Below are 24,896 nucleotides of genomic sequence, written 5' to 3' on the forward strand. Positions count from 1 at the left end.
TCTTTTAGAATATTTTGCTGAGTTTACACACCTATAATATTCAAATAATGGAACTTAACAAAAAAAAGGGGATACAGATTAATGTCCATTTTGTATCTGTGTATTCAAAGTGGTTAGGATAGATATATAGTTACACTCTCTTAATGAATAGAATGATTTGTTCTGATGGTGTTTGTAAATAGGATATCATGTCCGCATCTTGTACAGCAATTAATCACTGGTAAGAATGTATGCAATGTATTGATTATTGAAACTGTCCTACCAATTTGAAAAAATAAAAATAAAAATTAAAAAAGAGAGATAATTTATTTAAAAAAAAGTAAAGCCATATTAATATGCTGAGCTGTAAAAGGCTCATGCCAACAACTTCTGACATAGCCAGTCTTAGGAAAAACCCTCCTATTATGGACTACTGGACTACACTGGAATATTTGCTGAATTCATGTACCTGTAACATTTTAAATGGCAATGTAATACCCATCTCTGACAAAACTAAACAAAAAAGTGGATACAAATTAATGACCATTTTGCATCTGTATACACAAAATAGGATAGATATACAGCTACTTTCTCTTAATTAAATGAATAGAAAGATTTTTGTTGTTGTTGTTTTGCGGAACCGGGATTGAACTCAGACCCTTGTGCTTGCCAGGCAAGCACTTATTCTACTGAGCCATCTCCCCGGCCCCAAAGCGGAGGTTTATTTATTTTTATTTTTTTATTTTTGGCAGAACCAGGGATTGAACTCAGGCCCTTGCGCTTGCCAGGGAAGCGCTTATCCCACTGAGCCACCTCCCTGGCCCGAAAGATTTGTTCTAATTGAGTTTGTAAACAGGATATCATGTCTGCATCTTGTACAATGAATAACCACTAAGACAACAATATGCAGTGTCTTAATTACTGAAACTGTCCTACTAGTCAGATTTGAAACTGTCTCATTGTTATTTGTTTCTCAATCAAATTATTGAAAAAGATCAATATAATATAGTGTAATATGATTTAATGTTCAACTATTGAATGGAAAACCTTTTTTGTGATTATCTGTTCATCCATATGTTCCAATGTGTCGCAAAAGTACATGTGAAGATAATATAAAGTAAAATTTATGTGTGTTATTATATAATATATAAGGTTAAAACATTTAGTTAAATTTTATTTTTGTATTTTCTGGATAACATTTGTTATACAATATCAGATAATTACTTTAAGAACTTTAAAATAAGTCTGGAAGTGTAGCTCAATGGTAGAGTTCTTACCTAGTATTCATGAGGCCCTGGCTTTCAATCAAGCAAAACAAAAAATTATCAGAAAATTAGGTCAAAAAAATCACTTCTACAATAACTTTTGTGTAGTCTCAACACCTTCAAATTGTTGACACTGTACTTCAAATCTTTAATGTTATTGCAATATTTTTTAAAGGTGAAGGCTTATTTAGCTCACAATTTTTAGCTTGAAGGGAAGGTGGCATGGTAAATGAGCATCATAAGGGAGAATGTTTATGGTGGGCAGAAGGTGGCAAAGCAAGCAAGGGGCCTTAGCAGCATTTTCCTGACATTTTTATATTCTATCTAGGCTACTGGGATTAGGGCAGTGCCCAATCAATTAGTGGACTGATCATACACCTTTAATCCTAGCACCCTTAATCCTAGCATTGCACCTTGAGTCAATCACAGATTAGATTCACCCACCTCTGTCCTCCCAGCCTTCATGCAGTCATAGGTGGGGCTTTTTCAGACGTGGCCGAATCAGTTTCAATACTCAAATGTGTATGTTTTACTAGTTAATGAATTTCTAGGATATTGACTCTTCATTTAAGTACCAAATTCTTTGACAATGGTCTTGGTATTTCTGAATACTATAGTCTTCATACTGACCACTGGTATATGTGCTTTTAATAAAACATGTAGCATATTTTACCATGAAAGGGAATAATTGCTCATAATTTATTATTTAGCTCTAGAGAGTTTAAACCCTGAGTTAAGTGAGTTGTCAGCGAACAATAACTTCAGAGATTACTCAAACTGGTTTGCCACTGAAAGAAAACTTTTGAAAATGAGTTTTGACAGAATTTTGTTGAATTGCTATACAAATCAGTTCTATTCTGATATCATCCTTGTTGACATTCGTTACAGTTGAAGTATTGGAAAGCAATAGTCTCTTCTTTATGTGTTCTTACTCCATCCTCTACCCTGCAATGCGTATTCATGTATTGATGTTGTATAAATACACATTTCCTCCTTTCTATTTTCTTTGGGTACTGTGAACCAAGCTACAGCGAAATGTTGATTCTTTTGTCGTCCATACACATTAACTTTAAAATAGTGCATAATTTTCTGGTGTGTCTAAAATAAAAGTGTTACATAAAGAAGAAAAAATGAAAGAAAAAGAAAAATTAAATGGTATTAGATATGGAGGGCTCCTGAGGTGAGAAGAAGACACAAAATCTTCTCTAAGTAGACTCTCCCAGCCCAAGAGTGATGCCTGAGACAGGAAGAGAAACGCCCTCGCTGGGATGCTCCACACCTCTATTACTGAGCATATAAAGGAGCTTTGCTTGTAGAGGGCTGGTTGGGAATTTAGGCAGCCAACCAAGAGATTCTTGAAGCAGCCTGAAACCTGCCAAATTCTACCGCCCTAGACACAACCCTTCTCATTATAAATCTGGATACCAATGTGAGTCAAAGCATATTGAAAAACACAAGTTGAATGATTTCTTAGAATCCATTCTCAGTAAGATTTTTCTGTCTTACGGAAAAAACTCTGCTTGACTTTTTAAATGTTATGGATAATTGAACTGCTTCTTTTTCTCATTTCAAAGAGAAATAAATATAAAATCCAATAAAAGTGTGTAAGATAATGACCTTCACAAAACCAATCAAGGAATTTTGAGACTGTCATGTCAGTAAAACTGTTTTGTCAGTATTAATTTATTGATATTTCAGTTTTCTCCTTGATGTCAAAAGGGGGGTTACAGACAAACATTTAGTTGCATGGCATATACTGAGAAATTACTTTGTATTCTATTAAATTTCAGATACAGGGCATGGAAGATTTCACAAAAGTAGCAATTATTCGAACTTCAGTTGATGCGAAAAAGATGAGATGGTCAGGAAAGTTTTTACCTTTACTTGGAATGCCCTCTGTATCAGAATCATTAGGTGAGTTATAGATCTTTGGGTCATTTTGATTATTTACTTACCTTTTATAAAATAGCTATATATACTGGGAAGCTGTATATATTCTAATCTAGAATATTGAAGAATCCCTTTAATGAACATGTTTGGTATCAAATATATTAAGTCATATTAAAGTCAAAATTATACTTAGAAACTTTTGTGTTTCACCTATAAAAATTAACATACTTGCCAAAATAATATGAAAAAAGATTTAGGGTTACTAGCTCTCTTTCTAAATTAAAGTAACTTATGGTTTTTTAAAATGTATTTAGTACAGGGTCTACAGGGTCTCACTACACAGATCAGACTTGTAGTGATCCTCCTATTTTCAGCCTCCCAAGTGCTGGGATTACAGGCACGCGCCACCATGCCCAACCTCAGTCCATCTCAGCACGCCCCCGGGGGCAGGGCCAACACGCTGGAGATTGAACCCTCGTCCTTGTGCCTGCCTAAACAGGAGCTTTAGTCTTCTGAGCTATCTGGTCAGCCCTTAAAATAACTTAGCAATAATAATAAGGTCAAACTTTATGCATAACATAAATATAAATAAGTAGAATTGAAGGGATAAGCTTAATATAAACCCTACTCGTCATATAAATTTCACATGATAAAAAAAAAAACCTAGGCCAGCCAAATAGCTCAGCAGATTAAAGTGCCTGCAAGCAGGTGCAGGGGCCCAGGGTTCAATTCCTGGCCTGTGCCGGCCCCACCCCCAGAACGTGTTGAGACAGCAATTGAGACTGGGCATGGTGGCGTGCTCCTGTAATCCCAGCTTTTGGGAGGCTGTAAACAGGAGGATCACTACCAGTTGGATCTAGTAGTGAGACCTTGAACAGCCTGTAGACCCTTCCCTAAAAATAACAAACAAACAAAAAAAAAAACTCTAATACAATGATTATTTTAAAATTACTAATCTACTACAATTTGAATAATAAGTTTGAGACAGACTCAAAGTTTCACAAAAACAATTAATTTATGGAATAAATGATAATGATAAATTTAATATTCATCATTTCCCTTGGTAAGAAATAATGTTCTAACTTTAGAAATATATACTAATTTTAAAATTTTGAATATTACCTGTAGAAAGAAGGCACAGCAAGCAATTAAACAGAAGGGAAAGACAGGAAACCATCAATAGGAAAATAACTTGACAAGGACAAACCAATAATCTCAGTTAATAACCATCAATGTGAACAGTCTCAAGTCACCCATTAAAATAAATAAACTTGCAGAATGGATTAAGATACAATATCCAACAATATGCTGCATTCAATAAATACATTTAACTCAAAAAGAAATTCAAAGGCTAAAAGTCAAAGGATAGAAAACAATACTCCATGTGATAATAGCCCAGAGAGAAAGCAGGGGTAGCTCTTCTATTTGCATACAATGTGAACTTCAGGCCAAGCCCACAGATGAGTGAAAACATTTAGAGCAAAAGTCATAAAATGTTCACACACTTTGCTGCAGCTACTCTGCTTCTGGAAGTTAACCCCCAAAATATAAGTATTAAAGCACACTAAATGTCCAGAGCACTATTATTTTCAATAACAAAAATAAAAGAAGTTTAAAAGTATCACAATACTGAGAATGTATATAATTCCATACAGAACACCTATGCAAAAAAAAAATCATACTTCTATTTAAAAGGTGATTGGTATTGTCTAACATAAAACATAAAGAGGTTGACAGAATATGTAACCCACCATAGTCCACATATTTTAATATAAATAGTTAGAAAAGATAAGTTCAAATGACTATTGTGGAAATAGACGAGAGTAGGTAGTTTTATTTCTCTTTATTTCAGGTATTTTTATTGCCTTTATAATAAAAAAATGATTATAACTATTAAGATTGTTGAAACAAATTACTTGAGAGTTACTATGTATTCATTTATACCACATGTTACATTCAGCAGTGCTTGGTAAGGAAGTAGGAAGAGCCTGACCTGAAATCAGTGAGTGGGAATAACCAAAGTCGGTGTCTGCCATGGTGGAAAATCTTTCTCCTGATATTCTAAAACCACCTTGTTGAGCACGTGGCTTCCGTGGACTTTGACTCCCAGTTAAAGTCATGCTGCCACTGCTTTTTCAATGATGAGTGACTCCCACTCAAACACTGATCTTCCTTCCTTGGCCTCACCAATATTGAGCAGGAGATGCTTCTTGTGGGAGTGGAACTAACCCTGTAATACATCTTACTTTGGGTTGGAGATCACTGATGAAAGATTCCAAAACTCTATATTTTTGTGTATTTCTTCCCACTTGTGCTTTAACAGTTGAAAAGGTCGGTCTGGAGAGTGATCAAAGTGAATCTTCTGTTACTGGAGGCTTCCGTTGATGAAAACGCTCCTCCTTACATCAAAAGGGAGCAGCTTCAAGTTGGAGCCTGTGCAATGCTTTTGGAGCTGTGATGTAAAGAAGTCTCAACTTTCTGACTATCCTGTCCAAAATGCATATATTTTTGCAAAATTTTCCTCAATTTAAAATACTTATTATTTTAATATCAAAACATCTCAGAGAATGGAGTAAGATTTAGAACAAGAGATAAGCTTATGTACCAAGATAATTTGATTTCATTAATAAAAAGATGTTATTAAAATATAGTTTCAGTGTTGGTCTTGATCCTTTGACATCCATAATTCTTCAATCATTTGACAGCTCTCAGGGAGTTAAAATAGGAAAGAACAGAAACTGAGTCATAGTGAGTATTATATCTTAGTCTTAAATGAAACTTCCAGAACCCATTGTGTTGGCTGCAGTTTTCCCAACAATGAGAAAATTGGTGTGTTACTTAGAAAACGATCTTTATGGTTAAAAGTGAGTGCATGTTTTTTGCATGCTTGGTATGCTCTATATTATGTACAGTATACTATGTAGTTATGAATTAATTTAATCTTTGTAATAATCATCTATATGGTAGATATTCTTTGTCTTAGTTTATTTGCTGTGACAAAATACTTGACCAAAAGATCCTGCAGTAGTAAGCTGGTCTCATATTTTCACCCCATGCTTGCCTAGCTCTATTGCTTTTGGACTGTGGCAAAGCAGAATACCATGGATGAAGGGCCTGTCATCCAGGAAGTAGAAAAAGAACCAAAAGGAGTTGGAAATCAGATCCTGAAAGCCATGCCCCTACCCCACTACCTTCAACTAGGTCCCTTTTCCTACTTCCATCTCCTTCCAATAATGCTGTCCAATCATGATCTTATCGTTGGATTAACCCACCAATGAAGTTAAAGCTTCATGATCAAATCACCTTCCAAATGACTCACTTCAGAAAATGAGAAATTTCAGGAGGGAGGCATTTTTAGATCCAAATGATACCACTTTATTTCCATTTTAAAAATGAATAAAGAATTGAGCTTGAGAAATTTGCAGAAAATCTTATAGCTAGTAGGAGGCAGATTAGAGATTTGAAAATGAGTTATTGGGTACAGAGCCCCACCTTATGGTAAGCCCTAAGTAAACTATCTGAAGAATTAATAAAATTTAAGAATATATCTTCTGTATCCCGTGCCTCCTTCTTGTCCTTCTCATCTCTTCCTTCTTCCAGGAGGTAGAAAGTCAGTGCTATGCCAACAACTGATGGTGGGCATGTTTTAGGAGCCATATGTAGAGATTCCAGCCACAAACCTGTCCTTGTGGAAGAGATAATTTGGTATGTTCCTTAGTGGAAATTCAAGTCAAACCACTACCACATTTCTTCATAACTAACTTCAACTAGTTTTTTTTTTTTTCTGTGATGCCTACATGGCAGTGATTATGATGTTTGAGGTATCCCACCAATATGTAGCTCTCTCCTCCTGAACCCTGGAGCAACCAAAAGTTAAGACAAAACATTTAGGCAACTCAAATACACACACACACACACACACACACACACACACACACACACACACACCTGTCATTATAACTGATTAAGCTGACACAGAAAGACCCAGCTGCTTTCTTTTCCTTAAAATCTGAAAGTTTGGTGACTACTGACAATTTCCACTAAGATTAACATGGAAAACACAAAACTTCTAACAGTAAATTCATTCCCAACAAAGTATTAGGAAAAAGGAGCTCCTCAAGGAGTGCTCAGTTCTGCTTCCACCTTCCTCCACCAGATTAACCATTGTACCGAAGTAGAAGGAATGAGAAAATGAGACAGACCAGGGTGGTGAAGGCAATGAAGGGCTTAGACTCAACTCAAAAAAAAAAAAAAACACCAGGGGAAAAATACTGTAATTCTCTTCACCAAAAGCAGCTGTCACTCACAGCAAGCCTGTCACCCCATGCAGTCACCCCATGATAGTTAGGAGGTGGGTCCTACAATTACACTCATTTTTAAGGGGATGAAATGGAGCTTGGAAAATAGGGCTAAATTGCTCAGAGTTACACTACTGGATGTGATGACACTGAGAATCAAATTCTCCAAACATACTCGGTACAATTTATAATATGCTTTAGGTTGTCTAGATTTTATTTTGGCAATCTAAGCCATTGTAGTAGAGAAGAAAACATACCACAGTATTAATTATTATCTATGCTGATCTAGATGTGTGGGCTTGATATGCTTACACAAAATACTCAAATATGAAGTAATTTTGATAATGTATATGGTGAGTACACAAACACAGAAAGGGAGGGAGGAAGGAATGAAAGGAAGAACAGAGGAGAGTCGTGTGTGTAGAGCTTCCATTTTTACCGCAAAGAATGTAATGTTTGGCATCTGGCCTGGGGGGGGGGGCATGTGGAGCTCCCTTGCATTTGACTCAGAGAAGTAAACCACTTAGAGTATTTTCTTACAAGGCCCAGAATATTATTTCCTTTTTTTCTTTCTTAAATAAAATTCTGATTGAGCCAGGTATATAGCTCAGTGGCACATAGCCAGAGTTGCCTCTTGATTTACACACACGCACACACACACACACACACACACACACACACAAACAATCCTTGTTCATTTGGACCTAGTTTTTTTGCGTTTGTTTGTTTGGGGGGGTTTTTTGGAGGGAGGGAAACCAGAGATTGAACTGACATCTTTGCACTTGCCAGGGAAGCACTTATTCTACTGAGTCATCTCCCCAGCCCTTAATTTTTTCTTTTATGGTGACTACACTTGTTTTGGTTTTCTTTTTCTTATTTTTTAAAATTATTTTTATGTATTTGGTACAAAGTCTCACTACATAGATCAGACTTGTAGTGATTCTCTGGTTTTCAGCTTTCCCAAGTGCTGGGATTACAGGCATGCACCACCACACCCAGTTTCATTCACCATCTCAGCTGGCCCTGCCCCCTGGGAACTCTTGAGTGGGTGTGGTGGTGCACACCTGCAATCCCAGTACTAAGGAGGCACAAATCAAGAGGATTACTGTGAGTCCCAGCTGCGTAGTAAGACCCTGCACACATACACACACACACACACACAAAAAAAAAAAAAAGATACATAGATATAACTCTTCCCCACCACTCCTGTCCATCTCCTCATCTCCTTCCTTTTGAACAAAGAAGTCTTTTTTTTTTAAGTTCTTTTCCTATCATAAAATGCTCCAAAATGACTTTCCTTTTGCATAAATAGATCCCTTCTTTCATTTTACAAGAATCCAAAAATAAAGCCGTGTTGTTATATTGAGCAGTAGGGGACTCAGGTCAACAATTTCTGACACTGCCAGTCAAGCGGAAGACCCAATACTATTATGGATTACTGGAATCTTTTAGATTTTTTTGCGGAGCTGGGGATTGAACTCAGGCCCTTGAGCTTGCCAGGCAAGTGCTTATTCTACTGAGCCATCTCCCTGGCCCTAGAATATTTTTGCTGAGTTAACACACCTATAATATTCAAATGATGGAACTAAACAAAAAAGAGGACATTCTCTTAATGAATAGAGAGATTTGTTGTAATAGTGTTTGTAAATAGGATATCATGTCTGCATCTTATACAGCAAATAACCACTAGGAAGACAGTATGCAATGTGTTAATTATTGAAACTGTCTTACCAATTTGACTTGAAACTGTCTCATTGCTATTTGTCTGTCAATAAAATTATGGAAAAAAATTTTAAAAATAAATAAAAATGAAAAAATAAATAAAATCATCACATCCAAGTCTTTGAAATTGAAGAGCTGTGGGTTTTGTTTTTGTTTTCAGTACCATGGATTGAACTCAGGCCTCTGCGCTTTCCAGGCAAGAGCTTATTCTATTGAGCTATGTCCCAGGGCCCTGAAGAAGTTTTTGAAATTAACTCTTATCCTAAAAGTATTTCTGCCTTGAGAGATGAGAATTGGAAATTCACATATGAATGGAAGGCAGAAACATTCTTCAGACATGCAAACATGCTGCACTTGACTGACCCATGAGTAAAAGCCAGTTTGGTCTTTCAACAAGTGTTCATTAAATAGGACAATGAATAGACAAAGTTCGTGTCCTATTTGAGCTCATATTGCCACTTAGTATTAGGGTATTCATATGCAAGTCTATGACCTCCAAGGACTGTGTACTGTCATCTACAAAAGAAAGAAAATTGCATTTAACTTATAGAATTACATGAAAAAATCAGAAAATGTATCGATATCAATTCACATTATGCCTGGATAACTGGAAAGTTCTACAGGCCTGCAATGCTGGCCCCGCCCCCTGGGTGCACTGAGACAGCACTGGGTATGGTGGCAGCCCCTGTAATCCCAGCACTTGGGAGGCTGTAAACAGCAGGATCACTACTAGTCTGATCTATGCAGTGAGACTGTGTACACCCTGTACACTCTGTCCTAAATACAAAAAAATAAAGCCAGTTCTGAGAAAATGGTTATTATGATTACATTATCTTACATGATTTTAAAGGTATAGCAAAACATTGGTTGTTACATTAGTCATTAATTTTCTATAGTAACACCAAAAAATAATTTTAATTATCTCAACCCCATCTTCCTTTAATTTTTCCATCATCTGCTTACAAATGTCCATGTTTTCATCTCCAGCTCAATTCACAGATTTTCTCCTATGTATTAGACACTGGAGCAACACTAGTGAGAATAGAGAATCTGTGACTTAAGTTATTGGAGCTCCTATATGTGGGTACACGTTGCTATGCTTTCATTTTTACAGTGTAATTTTTGGCTCAAAGTTGTTTCACGCTAATAAATGTCTGTAATAACTGCCCCGCTCTTTCTGCTACCTAAGTCAAGAAACTTTATGAGCCCCAGCTAACATTTCCACAGCTCAGCTTCTCCATCTAGTGGTGGGAGTAAAGCTGAAGTTGGAGTTAGAAACCAATACGCAGCCTTGCCTTCAATTACAATGGGTCAATTGCCTTCCAACCCTCGTGCCTAGTATGTTGGCGCTGGGCACAAAGCCTTTGGATGACAATGGAACTGGTTGAGCCATGCAAGCGATAGCCTTCTAGCTGTCTGCTCAAGCTGACCCAACCAAGAATCAGAATTATCTTAATTCTCACATATGCTAGGTAGGACTCAGTCAGAGGGCTACTCACTTAGTGGTTTTCACCCTTGTCTGTCTCCCCTCAACCAGCTGAGGAGTTTGGGCCCCCTTCTACTTGTCTCGACGTGATGCAGGTTTCTCTACCCTTCTCTTTCCTTTCTGATTTTTCTCTTTCTCCCTCCTTACACACACACACACACACACACACACACACACACAATCACTTTCTTCACACACAAAATGGCAGACAACTGTTTGTTACCCTAAATTTTCTATGGGCATAAGACATTCATTGATATTATAATTATCTCACCTAGGAAAGGAAATGGTTTTAAAAGAGATTAATGGTAGAAATAGAATAGGATACACTTAGATTCCTTACACATATGTGAAGCATACACCTCTGATGTTTAATATGCTTTGTTAACAGTTTTCTCTCTTTACTGTTTGAACTGATTTACTGATAAGAGTTTTCATAAATTTCATATATTTGTAATTTAGAAAATCTGCCTCTCTGACATCTTTCCTAATTACCCAAAGGATTAATGAAAATGTAATGAAGTTAGTATTACGGACGGGCAAGTTAGGTAGGAGACAGGAACCATCTAGAGAGACATTGGACGCAAGGTAGATTCAGGAAGATCAGGTCTTGGTCAGATAAGCAGGAGCCTGAGGTCAACAGTTAACAAAAACTAAGCAGACAATTTAAGTGACAGAAAGACGACTAGCAAAGTGATAGATGGCCACTACGACAGCCTCAACCTTTACTTTTCTAGAAAACATTTTTTTATTTTCTGTTTTTTTTAAAAAATCCACTTAGAGGCCACAAGTCACATGTTTGCTGCATTCTCCATTCCTCACTGGCCTGTTTCTGCTTTAAGAAAAGCTTGTTTTAGACCCACAGGTTGTCTTTGGCTAGAGCGGGAGTGGTCTGAGCCCTGGTTATTTTTTGTTATAAAAGTTCCTAGGCGAAGAATCTCCTTGACAATCCATTTTTTTGACACACTCCCCACTACCTGGAACTATATATCTTTTATTTTGAAACAAAGTGTTACTATGCTTATGCAGTGCAAGCTGGCCTTGAACTCACAGCGATATTCTTGCCTCAGCCTCACCAGGTACTGGGATTACAGGCGTGCCCCACTGTGCCCAGGCATTCTCTTATTTTTTATAGAATCTAGATTTGCAACTTGGATCCAGGTGCCAGCTGAGCACCTGTTCTCCCAGAGAAATTTCTTTGATGATTACATTTCCAAGAAAATAGCTCTAGGTCCTTGAGGAAACATTTCTGGGTTGCGTGTCTTACCTCAAAATTTTTTAACAGGCATTTAAGAGGGAGACAAAAAAATGTCTAAAGTAAATGCTCTAAGAAAAAAAAGAGAATTTTGTTGTATTTGTCCTTAGTGGACTAAAACACTATAAATAAAAATATTTTTGCTTTGAGAATCCAAAAGTCTTCTAAACCGGCTTACCTTCCTTGCCCTCACAGGCCTGCCTTGCTGCAGAATAGATTTCCCTGCTAGGCAGGGACTGCTCACCTCTCCATCTGTGCTTAAAAGCACTTCTGAAAGTCACTCACAGGATCAGACTGAAGTCTGGAGAGCAGTTACAAGAACTACTGGTGTGCGATGAGTTGCACACTTGGACACACATTTCTTCCTGTCTTGCTTTGACTGTTTCAGGCATGACCTCTAAGTGCTGGGTTAGCCAGCACTTTCATCCCATGTTAAGGAGCTCTACTGGCCAGGGATTGAGCACAGTGACACAGCATCTACCTGGCAAGTGTGAAGTCCTGAGTTTGAATTCTGGTACAAAGAAGAAGACAGAGGGGGAGGAAAGAGAGGAAGAAGAGGAGGAGGAGGAGAGAAGGAGAAGCTAAGGAACTCTGTGAGGGCAGACCCACATCCATTTGGTGCACCACTGCACTCACGGTACATGACACATACTTAATGCCAAAAACCCAAGATTTCTGACCCTAAACCAATTTCTTTCCTTCCTTTACAATACACAGTTGCAAAGATTATGAGGAATACATGGAAGCTTGTGACCAATACTATGATTAAGATAAACACAACAGAAATTCCTTACTTCTCTTTGAAAGTCCCTCCCACACCCTTTGCTCTTGCAAACATTGACACGCTTTCAGTTCCAGTGGTTTTGCTAGCTCAAAAATATCACAAAGGGTTGGGATTTTTTCACCAATGATTTTTTTTATTGACATGGTTTATAGCAATAAATTAAATATTTAAAATGAAAGGCCACATTTTAGGTCTCAGTTGCTTATCATTCATTTATATTCAGTGTAGCTTTCCCTAATGTCCTAACTTTGTCAAGGAACAAGTCAAAAAGATCCGTTTTAAATCTAAGTTCTTTCACTAAGCATAATTTGTGCAGGATTTATCCAAGTTGTTGCATATAATAGTAGTCCATGTTTTTATTGTTGAGCAGTATACTGTTCCACGGGTATAACACAATTTGTTCAGCCAGTTGAAGATCATTTGGGTATTTTCCAGGGTTTTTTTTTTTGACAAGTATAAAATATTGCATACAAGTTTTTTTGTTTTATGTATTTAGTACTGGGCCTACAGGGTCTCAATACATAGATCAGACTTGTGGTGATCCTCCTGTTTTCAGCTTCCCAAGCACTGAAATTACAGGCGCACACCACCACACCCAGTCTCAGTCACCATCTCAGAGAGCCCTGAGGGCGGGGCCGGCACAGCATGTCAGGGATCAAACCCTGGTCCTTGTGTCTGCCTAAGCAGGTGCTTCAATCCGCTGAGCTATCTGGCCAAACCTTGTATACAAGTTCTTAGAGGGCATAAGTTTTACTTGGACAAATCACTGAAAATGAGACTGCTGAGTTGTAAAATATGTCTATCTTTAACTTTGTATGAAACAACCATATTGGTTTCCTAAAAGACTGCATCATTTTACATTTTACATTTTGCAACAGCAAAGCATGGGGTTTCCAGGTATTAATCATTCTTTCTCAGCACTTGGTATTATGGGTTTTATTTTGGTTTTCAACATTAAACATTCTAATGAATGTGTAAATGGATTGCACTACAGGTTTGACCTACGTTCCCTAATGATGATGGCATTGAGTATCTTTTCATACATTTAGCAACCCTGTATGCCTTTGGTAAAAAGTCTGTTTCAATATTATCCCTAATTTATCATTATATGTGTGTTTTCTCATGAGTCTTGAGAGTCTTTCTTTCATTCCTTCTTCCTTTCTCTCTTTGTCTTTTTGAGACAGGGTCTCACTATGCTGGCCTTGAACTCACTTTGTAGTCCAGGCTGCTCTTGAACTCACAACGATCCTCCTGCCTCATCCTCCAGAGTGCTGAGATTACAGGCATGTGCCACCACACCTGGCATGAGAGTCCTTTGTATATAGCAAGCACTATAGTCTCCTGTGGCTTAACTCTCAGCTTTAATCTTATGTCTTTCAAACAAATTGTCCCCCTTTGACTTTTCTAAACATATGTATTTTAATGAAAAAAGCATCCACAGCCAACCCAGCTATATTTGCAGGCTCAAGTTTCCCCCAAAGGCTTACAGGACTCATTGACCAGAACTCATGGTCTGGCCCTGAAGGCTTTGACAATTTAAGGACCTCCTAGCTGTGTGTGCCTGTAACTCCCCCCCCCCCTTCCTCTCTGCATGCACCCTTCTCCTTTCTGTTCTCTGTGCAAGTGGCCAGAACCACAGAGCCATTCAGGCACTGGCCTATCAGAGCACAAGGCCCACAAGAAGGAAGTGGTAAAGGGGCCAGAGCTGAAGGTGTGGAGACCAGTACAGCATGGGGAACTATCTGCAGAGGGAGAACAGGTAAGTTTACACTCCCTGCCAGGGACCAGGGGAGAGGGATTAAGGCAATGAAAGCAAAAAAGAAAACTACTCTTGGGAGTGAAGGGAACTGATAAGACATCAGTGCCTGCTACATGCCAGACATCTTTTTTAACTCCTTACAAAGTTTGCCTTCCTGCCCAGAATCACAGCAAGCACCTTGATGGGCCTTCCTCAAAGGAGGACCCTGGAAGAGGCAACCACCTCAGAAGCAGAACAACTTTCTGAGGGCCTGCAAGGGAAGGATCTGCCGAGCCCTTAAGGCTCCAGAAAGAGCTCAAAGACACCCACTCTTTTAGTGACTACTGTCAATTAAAAATAAAAAGCAAGTCTCCTGTCTCCGTGAGGCTTTGTTTAGTGTGCACTTCTCAGCACTTAAAGGAGGGGAGCAGAGTTCACTTGTATAGATAGAGAGCTTGTCTTAATCTTTCCAGAGTTGTTTCCTCATTCTAAATAGTACAATACACTACCTACTTGGGGGTGTTCTAGCATGGGTGGTACTCACACAATGCCTGGTATACAGAAGAGTTCTGTAACTAGAAGATATTTGTGGGGTTTTTTTTATTTTTATTTTTTAGAAGCACGATATTCACTAACATCAAAGCCGTTATTGTGAAGATTATTACTACCAAAGATAAGGGGATCTTGAAGGTATAAAATAAGGCAGTCTCAGGAGAGAAAGCTGGTCTGGAAGTCTTTACAAGACTATGGTGGGCGTTCCAGGTATCAGGTCATGGTGCTGGGAAATGGAACAGAAAAAGAAAGTGGCCCAAAATACCACTTATAGAAAAGTCCCTGAGAGCCACTATTGTCTGAGACTTCTCCCTAGATCTTTGCAAAAGTTTGTCAATCTTTTTTCTACTTTAGAATTCTTCTATAAGATGAGAAAATGTTATTTTTAAGTCAGGATGTGAGAACTCTAAATGTAGGGATTATCTTTTTTATTTTTTTTTAACCTTTTGAGATAGGGCCTCACTATGCAATTCAAGCTGGCCTTGAACTTATTTTGTAGCCAGGCTGGCCCCGAAACTCTGTGATCTTCCTTCCTCAGCCTCGCAAGTGCTGTGATTACAGGTGCCACCGACCCAGCTGATCTCTTCCTGTTTTTCATTCTTCCTTGAATTTTTGGCTTTTGGGATATTTCTGGGATGTAGCAGGTACTTAATAATTATTACATGAATGGTTGGGAATATAAGGAAATAACTGTTCTATGGAGAGAGATAAAATATAGATAGGAAGTGACTCAGAAAGCATTGACACCACAGACAGAATGTTGCTTTACAGAACCTTGCTGTGGAGGTGAAGCACTATGAAATTAATGGGGCCATGCTGTTATGTTGAGCTATAGGGGACTCAGGTCAACAATTTCTGACATTGCCAGTGAAGCGGAAGACCCAATAGTATTATGGGCTACCGGACTCTTCTAGAATATTTTGCTGAGTTTACACACCTATAATATTCAAATAATGGAACTTAACAAAAAAAGGGGGATACAGATGAATGTCCATTTTGTATCTGTATCTATTCAAAGTGGTTAGGATAGATATATAGTTACATTCTCTTAATGAATAGAGTGATTTATTCTAATGGTGTTTGTAAATAGGATATCATGTCTGCATCTTGTACAGCAATTAACCACTAGGAAGAATGTATTCAATGTGTGAATTATTGAAACTGTCTTACCAGTTTGATTTGAAACTGTCTCATTGCTATTTGTATATCAATAAAATTATGGGGAAAAAAGAAATTAATGGGTTTTCATTGTAAGCATAATTGTAAAGTATAAAAACCTGAGAATGAGATAAAATAGAATCATAGCATGTTTATTATATTAGATTCATTATCTATAGCCAGCTATTTGTACTTCTTCATCTGTGAAGAGCCAGTAATGCCTTTTATCCTAGTTTTGTTTTAGATTTTGTTTCATTTTGTCTATTTGTACTTTGAAGAAATTTGTCTTTTCTCATAAAATTGTGAGAAAAAAAGTATTTTTCTAGTCTGTACATCTTATGCCATCTGGACTTTTCTTATTTTATGCTTTTCACATTTTGAAGATAATTTAACTAAACCCAGAAGGTGTTGCTGTTTCTGCTATTGCATTTGTGCTAAAACCCTTTTCCCCTTCCCACGGTAAGACAAATTTACACAAAAATATTTTGGGAGATTTTATTGCTAGATATTTAGCCTTATGCATTCCATATCTGGGGTCAGCTATGTTCTTTCCAAATAGTTGATCAGTCAGACAAGCATCCTCTTGCTAATTTAGAATATGGCCCTGAGTCTTTTCAAAAATATTATATTGTTTGGACCTGATTTTCCACTTCATGCCTTCCACCCCATTGTCATCCAATCAGCATCCCCCCTATCATGTATCTCTAGGTGAAATCTGTCAGGAAAGCCAGGAAAACTGCCCCTAGGAAGGGCACCTATTCCTTCATGAGAAGAGGTCAGATTTCAGAGTGAGGTATCTACCCAAATAAAACCTACTCTCTCTCCCCTTGTGGATCCTCAGGTAAGTTGCCTAATGCTTTGCATTTAGCTTTTTTACTCATAAACAATAAGATGATAATATCAACTTCATAGATTAATTCTGAGATTAAAAGCAATGTAACCCATAAAATGAATAGCTCATAATAAGCAGTGTTTAGTTGTCTAATTGTTAGTTTCTTTTTCGTTGTACTCCTCAGCTTTCAGCAAATGAAAAGACGATTATGCGTAAATCCACCTCAAGCAATGAGCTCATTTATTTAATTCTTTTGCCGTCCTGTCATGCCACATTCTCTGCCTCTGAACTCTATGAAAGATGGTGACTGTGTAGCTTTACTTATGTACCCTTCCCCCATTGTTCATGTGCAGCCCTTGAACTGTACCAAAGTAGCTAATGACAGCCAAGGAGGCCAGGTCTCTGTGTGTGACACTGACATTCTTAGGGTTGTGATGAGGATTCCTGGACTCTTGGGAACAAGGGATTTAGGATCAGAGGTATATGTCTGTTTCCAGAGAAAATCAGTGTGCGGTTCCTATGGCAATGCAAGGAGAAGGCCAGCTCTAAACTGGACTGTGGTGTGTGCTTGGAGTGAATATTAACAAATGTAAGGACAACAAGAGAAAAGCTAAGCCAATTTAGGGTTCACACAGAAAATATAAATGAGGAAAATTGGAAAAAAACAAAAAGAAGTAGGAAGCTGGGGAGATAGCTCAAAGGTCTAAGTGCCTGCCTGGCAAGTGCAAGGAACCAGGTTCAATACCCAGTACTACAAGCCATGCCAGCCCTAGAATCCCAGGTGCACAAAGGCAGCCACCAAAACCAGGCATAGTAGCACAGGAGGCTGAGACAGGAAGACCGCCATGAGTCCAGGCTGTGTAGCGAGACCCTGAACCAAACAAACAAATAAATAAAAAGGAGAAGAAGTAGGGATCCTGGAGAGGCATCCTGAACCTATTTCTCACATATTGAATTTTAGGTGGCAGCAGGATACTCAAGAGGTGACTTGGAATCTGAGGCTCCAAAATGCCAAGCAGAAAAGAGCCAGGCAAGCATGCTCAAACCTGTTAAGGCCTTGAAAACATGGAACTACAAAGAAGTCACTGTGCCAAAGACTGTTTAAGGGCAAAAGTCCCAGTAATCCCACAGTAGGCTGCATTTCTTCAGTCCAAGCTGGAGACTGTTTTGGATGTTTTATCATTGGGAAGATGTTAAAATTTATGGTCTAAAATGACAGACATCACAAGAACCAAGGGCATCACAACAAAGGAGACTTTCTAGACCCAGTTACAAGGGAAGACTCTGAGAGACTGGAATTATTAGCATGGGAGCTGAGATCAGATACTTCTCTGGTGTGTTTCATAGAATTTTTCTGAGCTTTCCCAAACCAAAACATTGATATTAAAATCTGTGAATAAATCTTATGAAAGCTGAGTGAAGAAAATAGCTTTTAGCTATATTTCACTTTATCTGATATCACAAGTCTGTGCAGTAAGCATTTTGTGCACTAAAAAACTGTACTTCATGAAGTTTAGAGATATGAATCCAGTAACTCGAGATCTACTATTTTTTTCACCTCACTCTCATATCCCCTCATGAACTTGCTTCTTAGCATTGGTTTGATTCAGGAGCTGCCTTTTGATGTTTATAGCAACTGCAGCAGGAGATGAAAAACAAGTGGTTTAAAGAACCCTGAAGGCATCCTGAAGAAGAGGAAGAACTCAGACTCTGTCCTACAGCCCCAAAGGTTCTGATGGTACAGGGATCCTTGAACAGTCAGGACACTCAACCAAGCTGGTGGCCACAGTCACCATCATGGTGCCATTAGTCTGTCCTCTGCCACTCCTTCTGAGGGAACTCCAGGGATAAGCTCACTGGGGAAGACATTTTTAGATGGAGTTTTCTAACTTATTTTACTCTGTAACCAGTACATGTAGTACTTCATGAAGGACTTTAACATTCATGCATAGAAGTAGTTGATTATGCCTCTGATTTAGAAAGATTCCAAGGATGATGCTTAGAATTCAACCTACATATCTGACTGCATGGAGGTCTTAAGCCCATCTAGCATAAGACATGTGAAAGTCCCTTATATATCTATATGAGTCAAGAGGAGAGATCGGATGGTCTCCTGTTCCAGCTGCAATTGCTCTACTTCTGGCTATTCATTCATATTTTCATCATTCATCACATTCCTTATTCTTATTTCAGTAAATATTTTTTGAGAACATATTATGTTTTATCATGTAGCATATACTGGCAATACATGCCATGATGATAAAATAAATATGTTCCCAGCCTTGTGAAGTCCACATTCTAGGATCTAGACAACAAGTGAGCAGACAACTATAACAAAAAGGCAAAAGAGACATGTCAGATCTCTGAAATCCTATGGAAATACTGCCTGTCCCATACCTGAACAAAATGATCTCTAAAATATCTATTTGCTTATACCTGATTTCCTGAAGATACTGCTTATGTAATCTTCATCTCAAAGGAGTCAAGTAAGGTGTCAGAATTGGAGATGAGAAAACCTTTCCCACTTCCTGAGAGTACAGCAGAAAGGTGTTTACTCCCCAGGATTAACAACTGACACATCAAGTCACCTAAAATGAATGCTTTCTTGGGAAAAGAAAAAAGAAAAAAGGTTTTCCCTAAGAAAGGGCAATGAGAAGGGAACTGTGTTGACAGAAGCTCAGAAACCAGTCCTGTGACTTTGTCTTATCTTTCTTGGATATTTCAGATGCTGGAATCATCATCTTACTGAAAGATGTTCCTGCTTTCCGTGGTAAGCTGAAAGCTGCTTTTAGGAGCTATTTCCCCAAGTGTGGTTTTTATGTGGTATTTGCTACACATTACCTGTAAATTCCCTACCATCTGAGGGCACGGTGGGAGCCTGGCACTCAACCCAGAAGAAAATCACCTACCAGCCACTCAGGGAAGCAAGAAACAGGAACAGCTGCCTCCTGGGCAGCACTCTGTCCTCTAATGGATGAGGATGAGCTTCTTGTAGAAATGGAACTGGCTATTACTATAGAAAAAGAACTCTTCACACTGAAAATCCCAGGCTCATCATGTACAGAACACCTTTCTGCACCCTGCACTGAGAATGCATAGTCAGGGTGGCAATATAATTTATTGTCCAAACTGAGATAACTAGAGTGAGAGGGATCCTAAGAATAGCTAATTACTGCTGAGTGATTGATAATGATGTTAACCAGACTGAGCACACTGGAACAGATGGCAATGTTCTTCATGACAAATCCACCCTGTCTCCTGAGATGAAAATGAGTTTCCATCATGTTTGCATTCCGTTATCCAGGGATCTTCTATGTTGTGTTTTTTGTTTTTTGTTTTTTGTTTTTTTTTTTGTTTTGTTTTTTTGTTGTTGTTGTTGTTGTTGTTTTTTTTTTTTTTTGGTGTTTAAGACAGGGTGTACAAGATGTACAGGGTCTTACTGCATAGATCAGACTCATAGTCATCCGCCTGTGTTCAGCCTCCCAAGTGCTGAACACAGGTGCACGCCACCACACCTAGTCTCAATTGCCATCTCAGCATGCCCTGGGGGCCGGGTTGGCACAGCAGGCCAGGGGATCAAACTTCTGGCCCCTGTGTCTGCCTCAACAGGTGCTTTAATCAACTGAGCTATTGGCCGGCCCTTGTGTTGTGTGTTCTAATGGAAGGTGTGCTTTTGTTTTGGAGATTAGGTTAGGTTCAAAATAATTCTGGCTTCTACACTCAAATGGTATAAAATAAATTGGTAGGGCATCATTAAAAAATTCTCCAAAAGGCAACCTATAATAGCACCATAGTTCTCCTATATGAGTAAATTCTACATAAGAATTTTAAAAGGGTGGAGGTAGAAGGCTTCGTATTTGTCCTATCTTCCTATTTCGTCTTTGTTGTCTTCTAAATGTTGTAGGTCGAATGAGGTACTATGAAAGGCATACAATTTTAAGATTGTTATGTAGGTCAGTATAATTTTTTTGAAAGTCTTGGATATTGCAACAACCAATTTACTTTGCTCTTTTTTAAAACAGGAAAAGAATATGTATTTTCAAAACAAGCCAAGATTCCCAAAAGAAAAGTAAGTCGCTGCCGTTCCATCATATTTACACCGACCCATCTGCCTACAGTCTGCCTATGCTAGGTGTGTGTTCCCCTATAGGCTGTGAATTCATTGAAGCAGGAATCACCTTGCTGAAATCCATGTTCTTTGTGCCTGCAGCTTGTAGATAAAGGGATTAACTTAGGGGAAAAATAGAAAAGCTGGAATCAAAGGGGACTTACAGGAAACATCAAGAAAGCCACATAAGACCCGACGAGGCTTGGGGAGGGGCAGTTCTGGATTTAGGTCTTTCTATTGAGAGTAGCCAGAGGTACTAAAAAGACAGATGTAATCAGATTTGCAGTCTTAAGAAAATCATCCCTTGGTGGCTGGCAGAGAAGCTGCATCGGGGCACAGCAGGAGCAGATACCAGGAAACCACTTTAAGGAGGCTGGGGCTGTAGCCTGTGAGGACCAGTGAGTGTTAAAGTTAAGGAAAGAAAAGGATCAAAGAAGGATAAGGTAGTGAGTAGAATCACATATGAGAGCACAACAAGAAGAACATTTAGCCCAAGACAGGCCATTGTATTTCTGAAGAAAAAACTGTTTCGCCTTTGCCTGAACAAGGGGGATGTAGCCCAGTAGTGGTATACCTCAGCTGGGCTGTTTTGTATCATTGAAAGCTCTAAAAGGCTCACCACCACTGGCATAATTCATTCACACACTGAGTTTTATGAGTTAGCTCTGTAAGATTTGTGAACAAAAAATCCAAACTCCTAGTCCTAAGCCAAGAAAGTACAAAGACAGTTGATCTCCATCAGAGAAAGCATGATAGAAATAAGACCCATGGTGCTAAAACTTCCAACACTTCTCATGTAATTCTAATAAGGGAAGTCTTAGGTGGAGTTGTGAGAATTGGAAGAAATGGAAGTCTCTGCACCAAGGTACCACATCATAATCACCTGGACATTTCTGCTTCCTGAGCAGGCTTCCATGGAGGGTACCTGTTCGGTTATTGAGCTGGCTCTTTAATGAGGGGGTAGCAGACATTCACTTGCCTCTTTGCTGAGTAACCAGAATAAGTTTAAAGTAATTTGATTTTTGGAAAATTGGTCCACACATGTTCTTATCTGCCAGCAGCTACAGGAATAAAAACAATCAGCTCAAGAACTTCCCCTTCCATAAAACTGTCCTTGAGCACTAAGGTCCGGTCTACCACCATCTTTGTCAGCTTCCAGAGAAGCAGGATCCTGGCTACTGTGTTCTTTCTAAACCCCAGCCATGCCAGCCTGTAGAGGACAGAGCTGTTTCTGATTCCAGTGCTTTGTACAGTGAGGGAAGAAAATAAGGAGAGATGAAGGAGAGAAGAAATGAGTGTGATTTCTTAATGCTTCACCATATATGTACCCTCAACTTGGCCTCTTACCCTGAGCAACCTCTGGCCCTTTCTTGTTTAGATGGTCCTGCACACACCCAGGCCAGGGATGTTCTGTAGATCTAAGAACCTGGTGAGGGCTACTGCAGATGGTTCCTGGTTCTCTGGTTGCTCACAGCCCAGCCCTCACACCCCTCAAGGTTCCATGTGGCTTGAAATTCATTGAGTGTATTTCTTTCTGCAGACAAAGGAACAACATCTTCTCCCAGCAAGGTAATAAGACACTTCTGATATTAGCATAGAAGAAAGCTCTTCAGTGTCAGCGTTGTGAAGGAGCTAATATCTGACCAGCACCTTGTATATGATAAGCAATGTGCTAGGTGCTTTATGGGCATTGTATCGTATGACCATTGCAGCAATCCCACTATGTAGTACTATCACTTCCCCCTCATTTACAGATAAGAAAACTAAGAGATTAAGTAATATTACTCAAAGCTAGATAGACAAAAGATGGCAAAGCCAAGATTCAAAACCAAATCTCGGGCCCAAATCCATGCTTTTCCCTTTGGCTGTCTTTGCTTTTTATTCTCTTGAGATTCTACCATGAGTGAAACTTCTCTTGAGTAAAAGGCTCTGTAGTGAGTGGTTAAATCTTATAACCTCCTCACATTAAGATGCCATTACATTGTTGTCATTTATCAGTATGGGCTTCCCAAGAGCACTAAGACTTTGGGAATTATACAGGGTGTTCAGAGGTCGCTCTGGGACATGGGCAGAAAAGACACACTTGAGTAGGTGCATACTCTGCACTATGAGGGCTTTAGCCAAAAGTTCTAGTGGTTGGGGTGGGAGAAGCAATTTAAGATAAATGGACAAGCGATGGAGAGGAAGTGGTCCTGAGAGAGATAGCTTTTCCCGGGATCAGGCCTGTGTGGAGACTAAAGTGTAAAGAGAGTCTTGATGACATTCTCCTTTGAGCAGCAGGACAATGGGAACCAGACCTATGCGGATGAGGTGTGCTACGTCCTTATCAATCACACATCCCTTAGGAAGATAGCATCGGGGAACTCTGCTGAAGAGGAGGTCACCGGAGAACTCTATGAGAATATCTCCTGCAAGGCGAATAGGCCCGGAGAGTCTCTGGGAGGCATTGAGACAGAGTATTCACTTCTCCGTGTGCCTTCCACCCCAAGACATCCACCTTACCCAGAAGACGAATATGCACTTCTCATGCCTAGGCCCTCCCCTTCTTCCCTCCGACAGCAACGGCCACGTGTGGCCCCTTTTGAGACTCAGTTTTCCCATTTACAGTGAAGTGATTGGACTGCCTTTGTTTATCACCAGCAGAAAAAGTTGGGGCGGGGCTTTGGCTGAAGAAGCCTGGGGCACAGAGCTCCTAGCTTATTTCTCTGGGGTCTCAGTAGAGAATGGCACCCAAACCACAGGGCCTTGCAGAAACTGCTCAACATCTAGCATCAAAAATCAACCAATTAAGCCTGAACGCCACTCCCTGAAAAAAGAATGGCCATCTTTGTTTCAGTGTGCTGTTGGAAGGACCCTGTGATAGAAAGGATTCCCTGCTCCCTGGTAGCTGTGTGTACCCCAAAAGTCTACTCTGCTAACTGACTTTGTTTTTTGTTGTTTTGGGTTTTGGGGGGTTTTTTGTTTGTTGGTTGGTTGGTTTTTCAGTACTGAGAATTGAACCCAAGGCTTTCATACTCTATTCCCATCCCTTTTTTAAATCTTTCATTTTGAGATAGGATCTTGTTAAATCACTAAGTTGCCCAGGCTGGACTCAAGCTTGCAGTCCTCTCATCTTAGCCTCCCACCTGACTGGGTTCTTATAAAGCATCATGACTGTCCTTGGGGCTTACAAGACAGTTTATTCATCAAGTGACCCCCCAAGTGAGAATTCACACATGACTGACTTTCCAGCTTGGCCCCAACCCCACAGGAATGTGATATTACCCCTTGCTCCCCCAGTGCCTAAGGAATGTCCTTCACCGGGCATCTTTCCATTCACTGGCCCCCATGGCTTGGTTAATTATGTGAGTTGAATCATAAGGCTTCTGTTCCAGTTTGTTTTATACATAATTTTATTAAATATGTGTCTGATTGCTAACTTTGTATTTCTGCCCATAATTTTTTGGCAGTTCTAGGTATCAAACCCAGCATCTTGGGTATGTTAGACAAGCAGCCAAAAGCTGACCCTCTCTGACAATCAAAGCATCCAGAAGAGGATGAGAAATCAGAAAGACCTTTGTAGGTTTTTGATTAAGAGAGAATAATTTTTCCAATGACATATTAAAGTTAGTGGCAGAGACTTATTTAGATCTTGATTTACTGACTTAGTCTTCCTTGAATATACTATACAGAAGAGCCTTTTGTATAGTTTAAATGACTGTGTTAAATGTGACATGAATAAATGATTAAAATGTCCACATTGAAGAAATATCACATTGACCCTTTCTCTAGTAAACACTCCTCTATAGGCCTTAATTATTTTCCATCATCTTTAGTATTTAGAGAATTA

At 39.1% G+C, this 24,896-nt stretch overlaps 2 protein-coding genes across 2 annotated transcripts in view; both read left to right on the forward strand.

The window, feature by feature from the left end:
• Positions 1–5,645, forward strand: part of Slc9c1 (solute carrier family 9 member C1) — a 165,127-nt gene extending 159,482 nt beyond the window's left edge. The window contains exons 24-25 of the mRNA XM_004624877.2: positions 3,035–3,158; positions 5,458–5,645. Coding sequence (XP_004624934.2) covers positions 3,035–3,158; positions 5,458–5,519 — 186 coding nt within the window. The 3' untranslated portion in view covers positions 5,520–5,645. The remainder of the gene's footprint in view (positions 1–3,034; positions 3,159–5,457) is intronic.
• An 8,764-nt stretch (positions 5,646–14,409) lies between these two features.
• Gcsam (germinal center associated signaling and motility) lies at positions 14,410–23,840 on the forward strand. Its single transcript, XM_023701241.1, has 5 exons — positions 14,410–14,438; positions 17,921–17,989; positions 20,982–21,091; positions 22,608–22,636; positions 23,348–23,840. Exons 1-5 carry the CDS (start codon positions 14,410–14,412, stop codon positions 23,675–23,677), a joined length of 567 nt encoding a protein of 188 aa, XP_023557009.1. The 3' UTR covers positions 23,678–23,840.
• The last annotated feature ends 1,056 nt before the right edge of the window (positions 23,841–24,896 follow it).

Source organism: Octodon degus, unplaced genomic scaffold (genome assembly GCF_000260255.1).
Source record: "Octodon degus isolate 3935 unplaced genomic scaffold, OctDeg1.0 scaffold00007, whole genome shotgun sequence".
NCBI classification, from domain to species: Eukaryota; Metazoa; Chordata; class Mammalia; order Rodentia; family Octodontidae; genus Octodon; species Octodon degus.

Bases quoted from the DNA above. Each gene is read 5' to 3' on its own strand.
- Gcsam (XM_023701241.1), top strand. From the start codon at position 14,410: ATGGGGAACTATCTGCAGAGGGAGAACAG. The intron at 17,990-20,981 runs GCAAGCATGCTC...TTTTTAAAACAG, and splicing joins GCCAAGCAGAAAAGAGCCAG to GAAAAGAATATGTATTTTCA. The intron at 21,092-22,607 runs GTGTGTGTTCCC...TTCTTTCTGCAG, and splicing joins CTACAGTCTGCCTATGCTAG to ACAAAGGAACAACATCTTCT.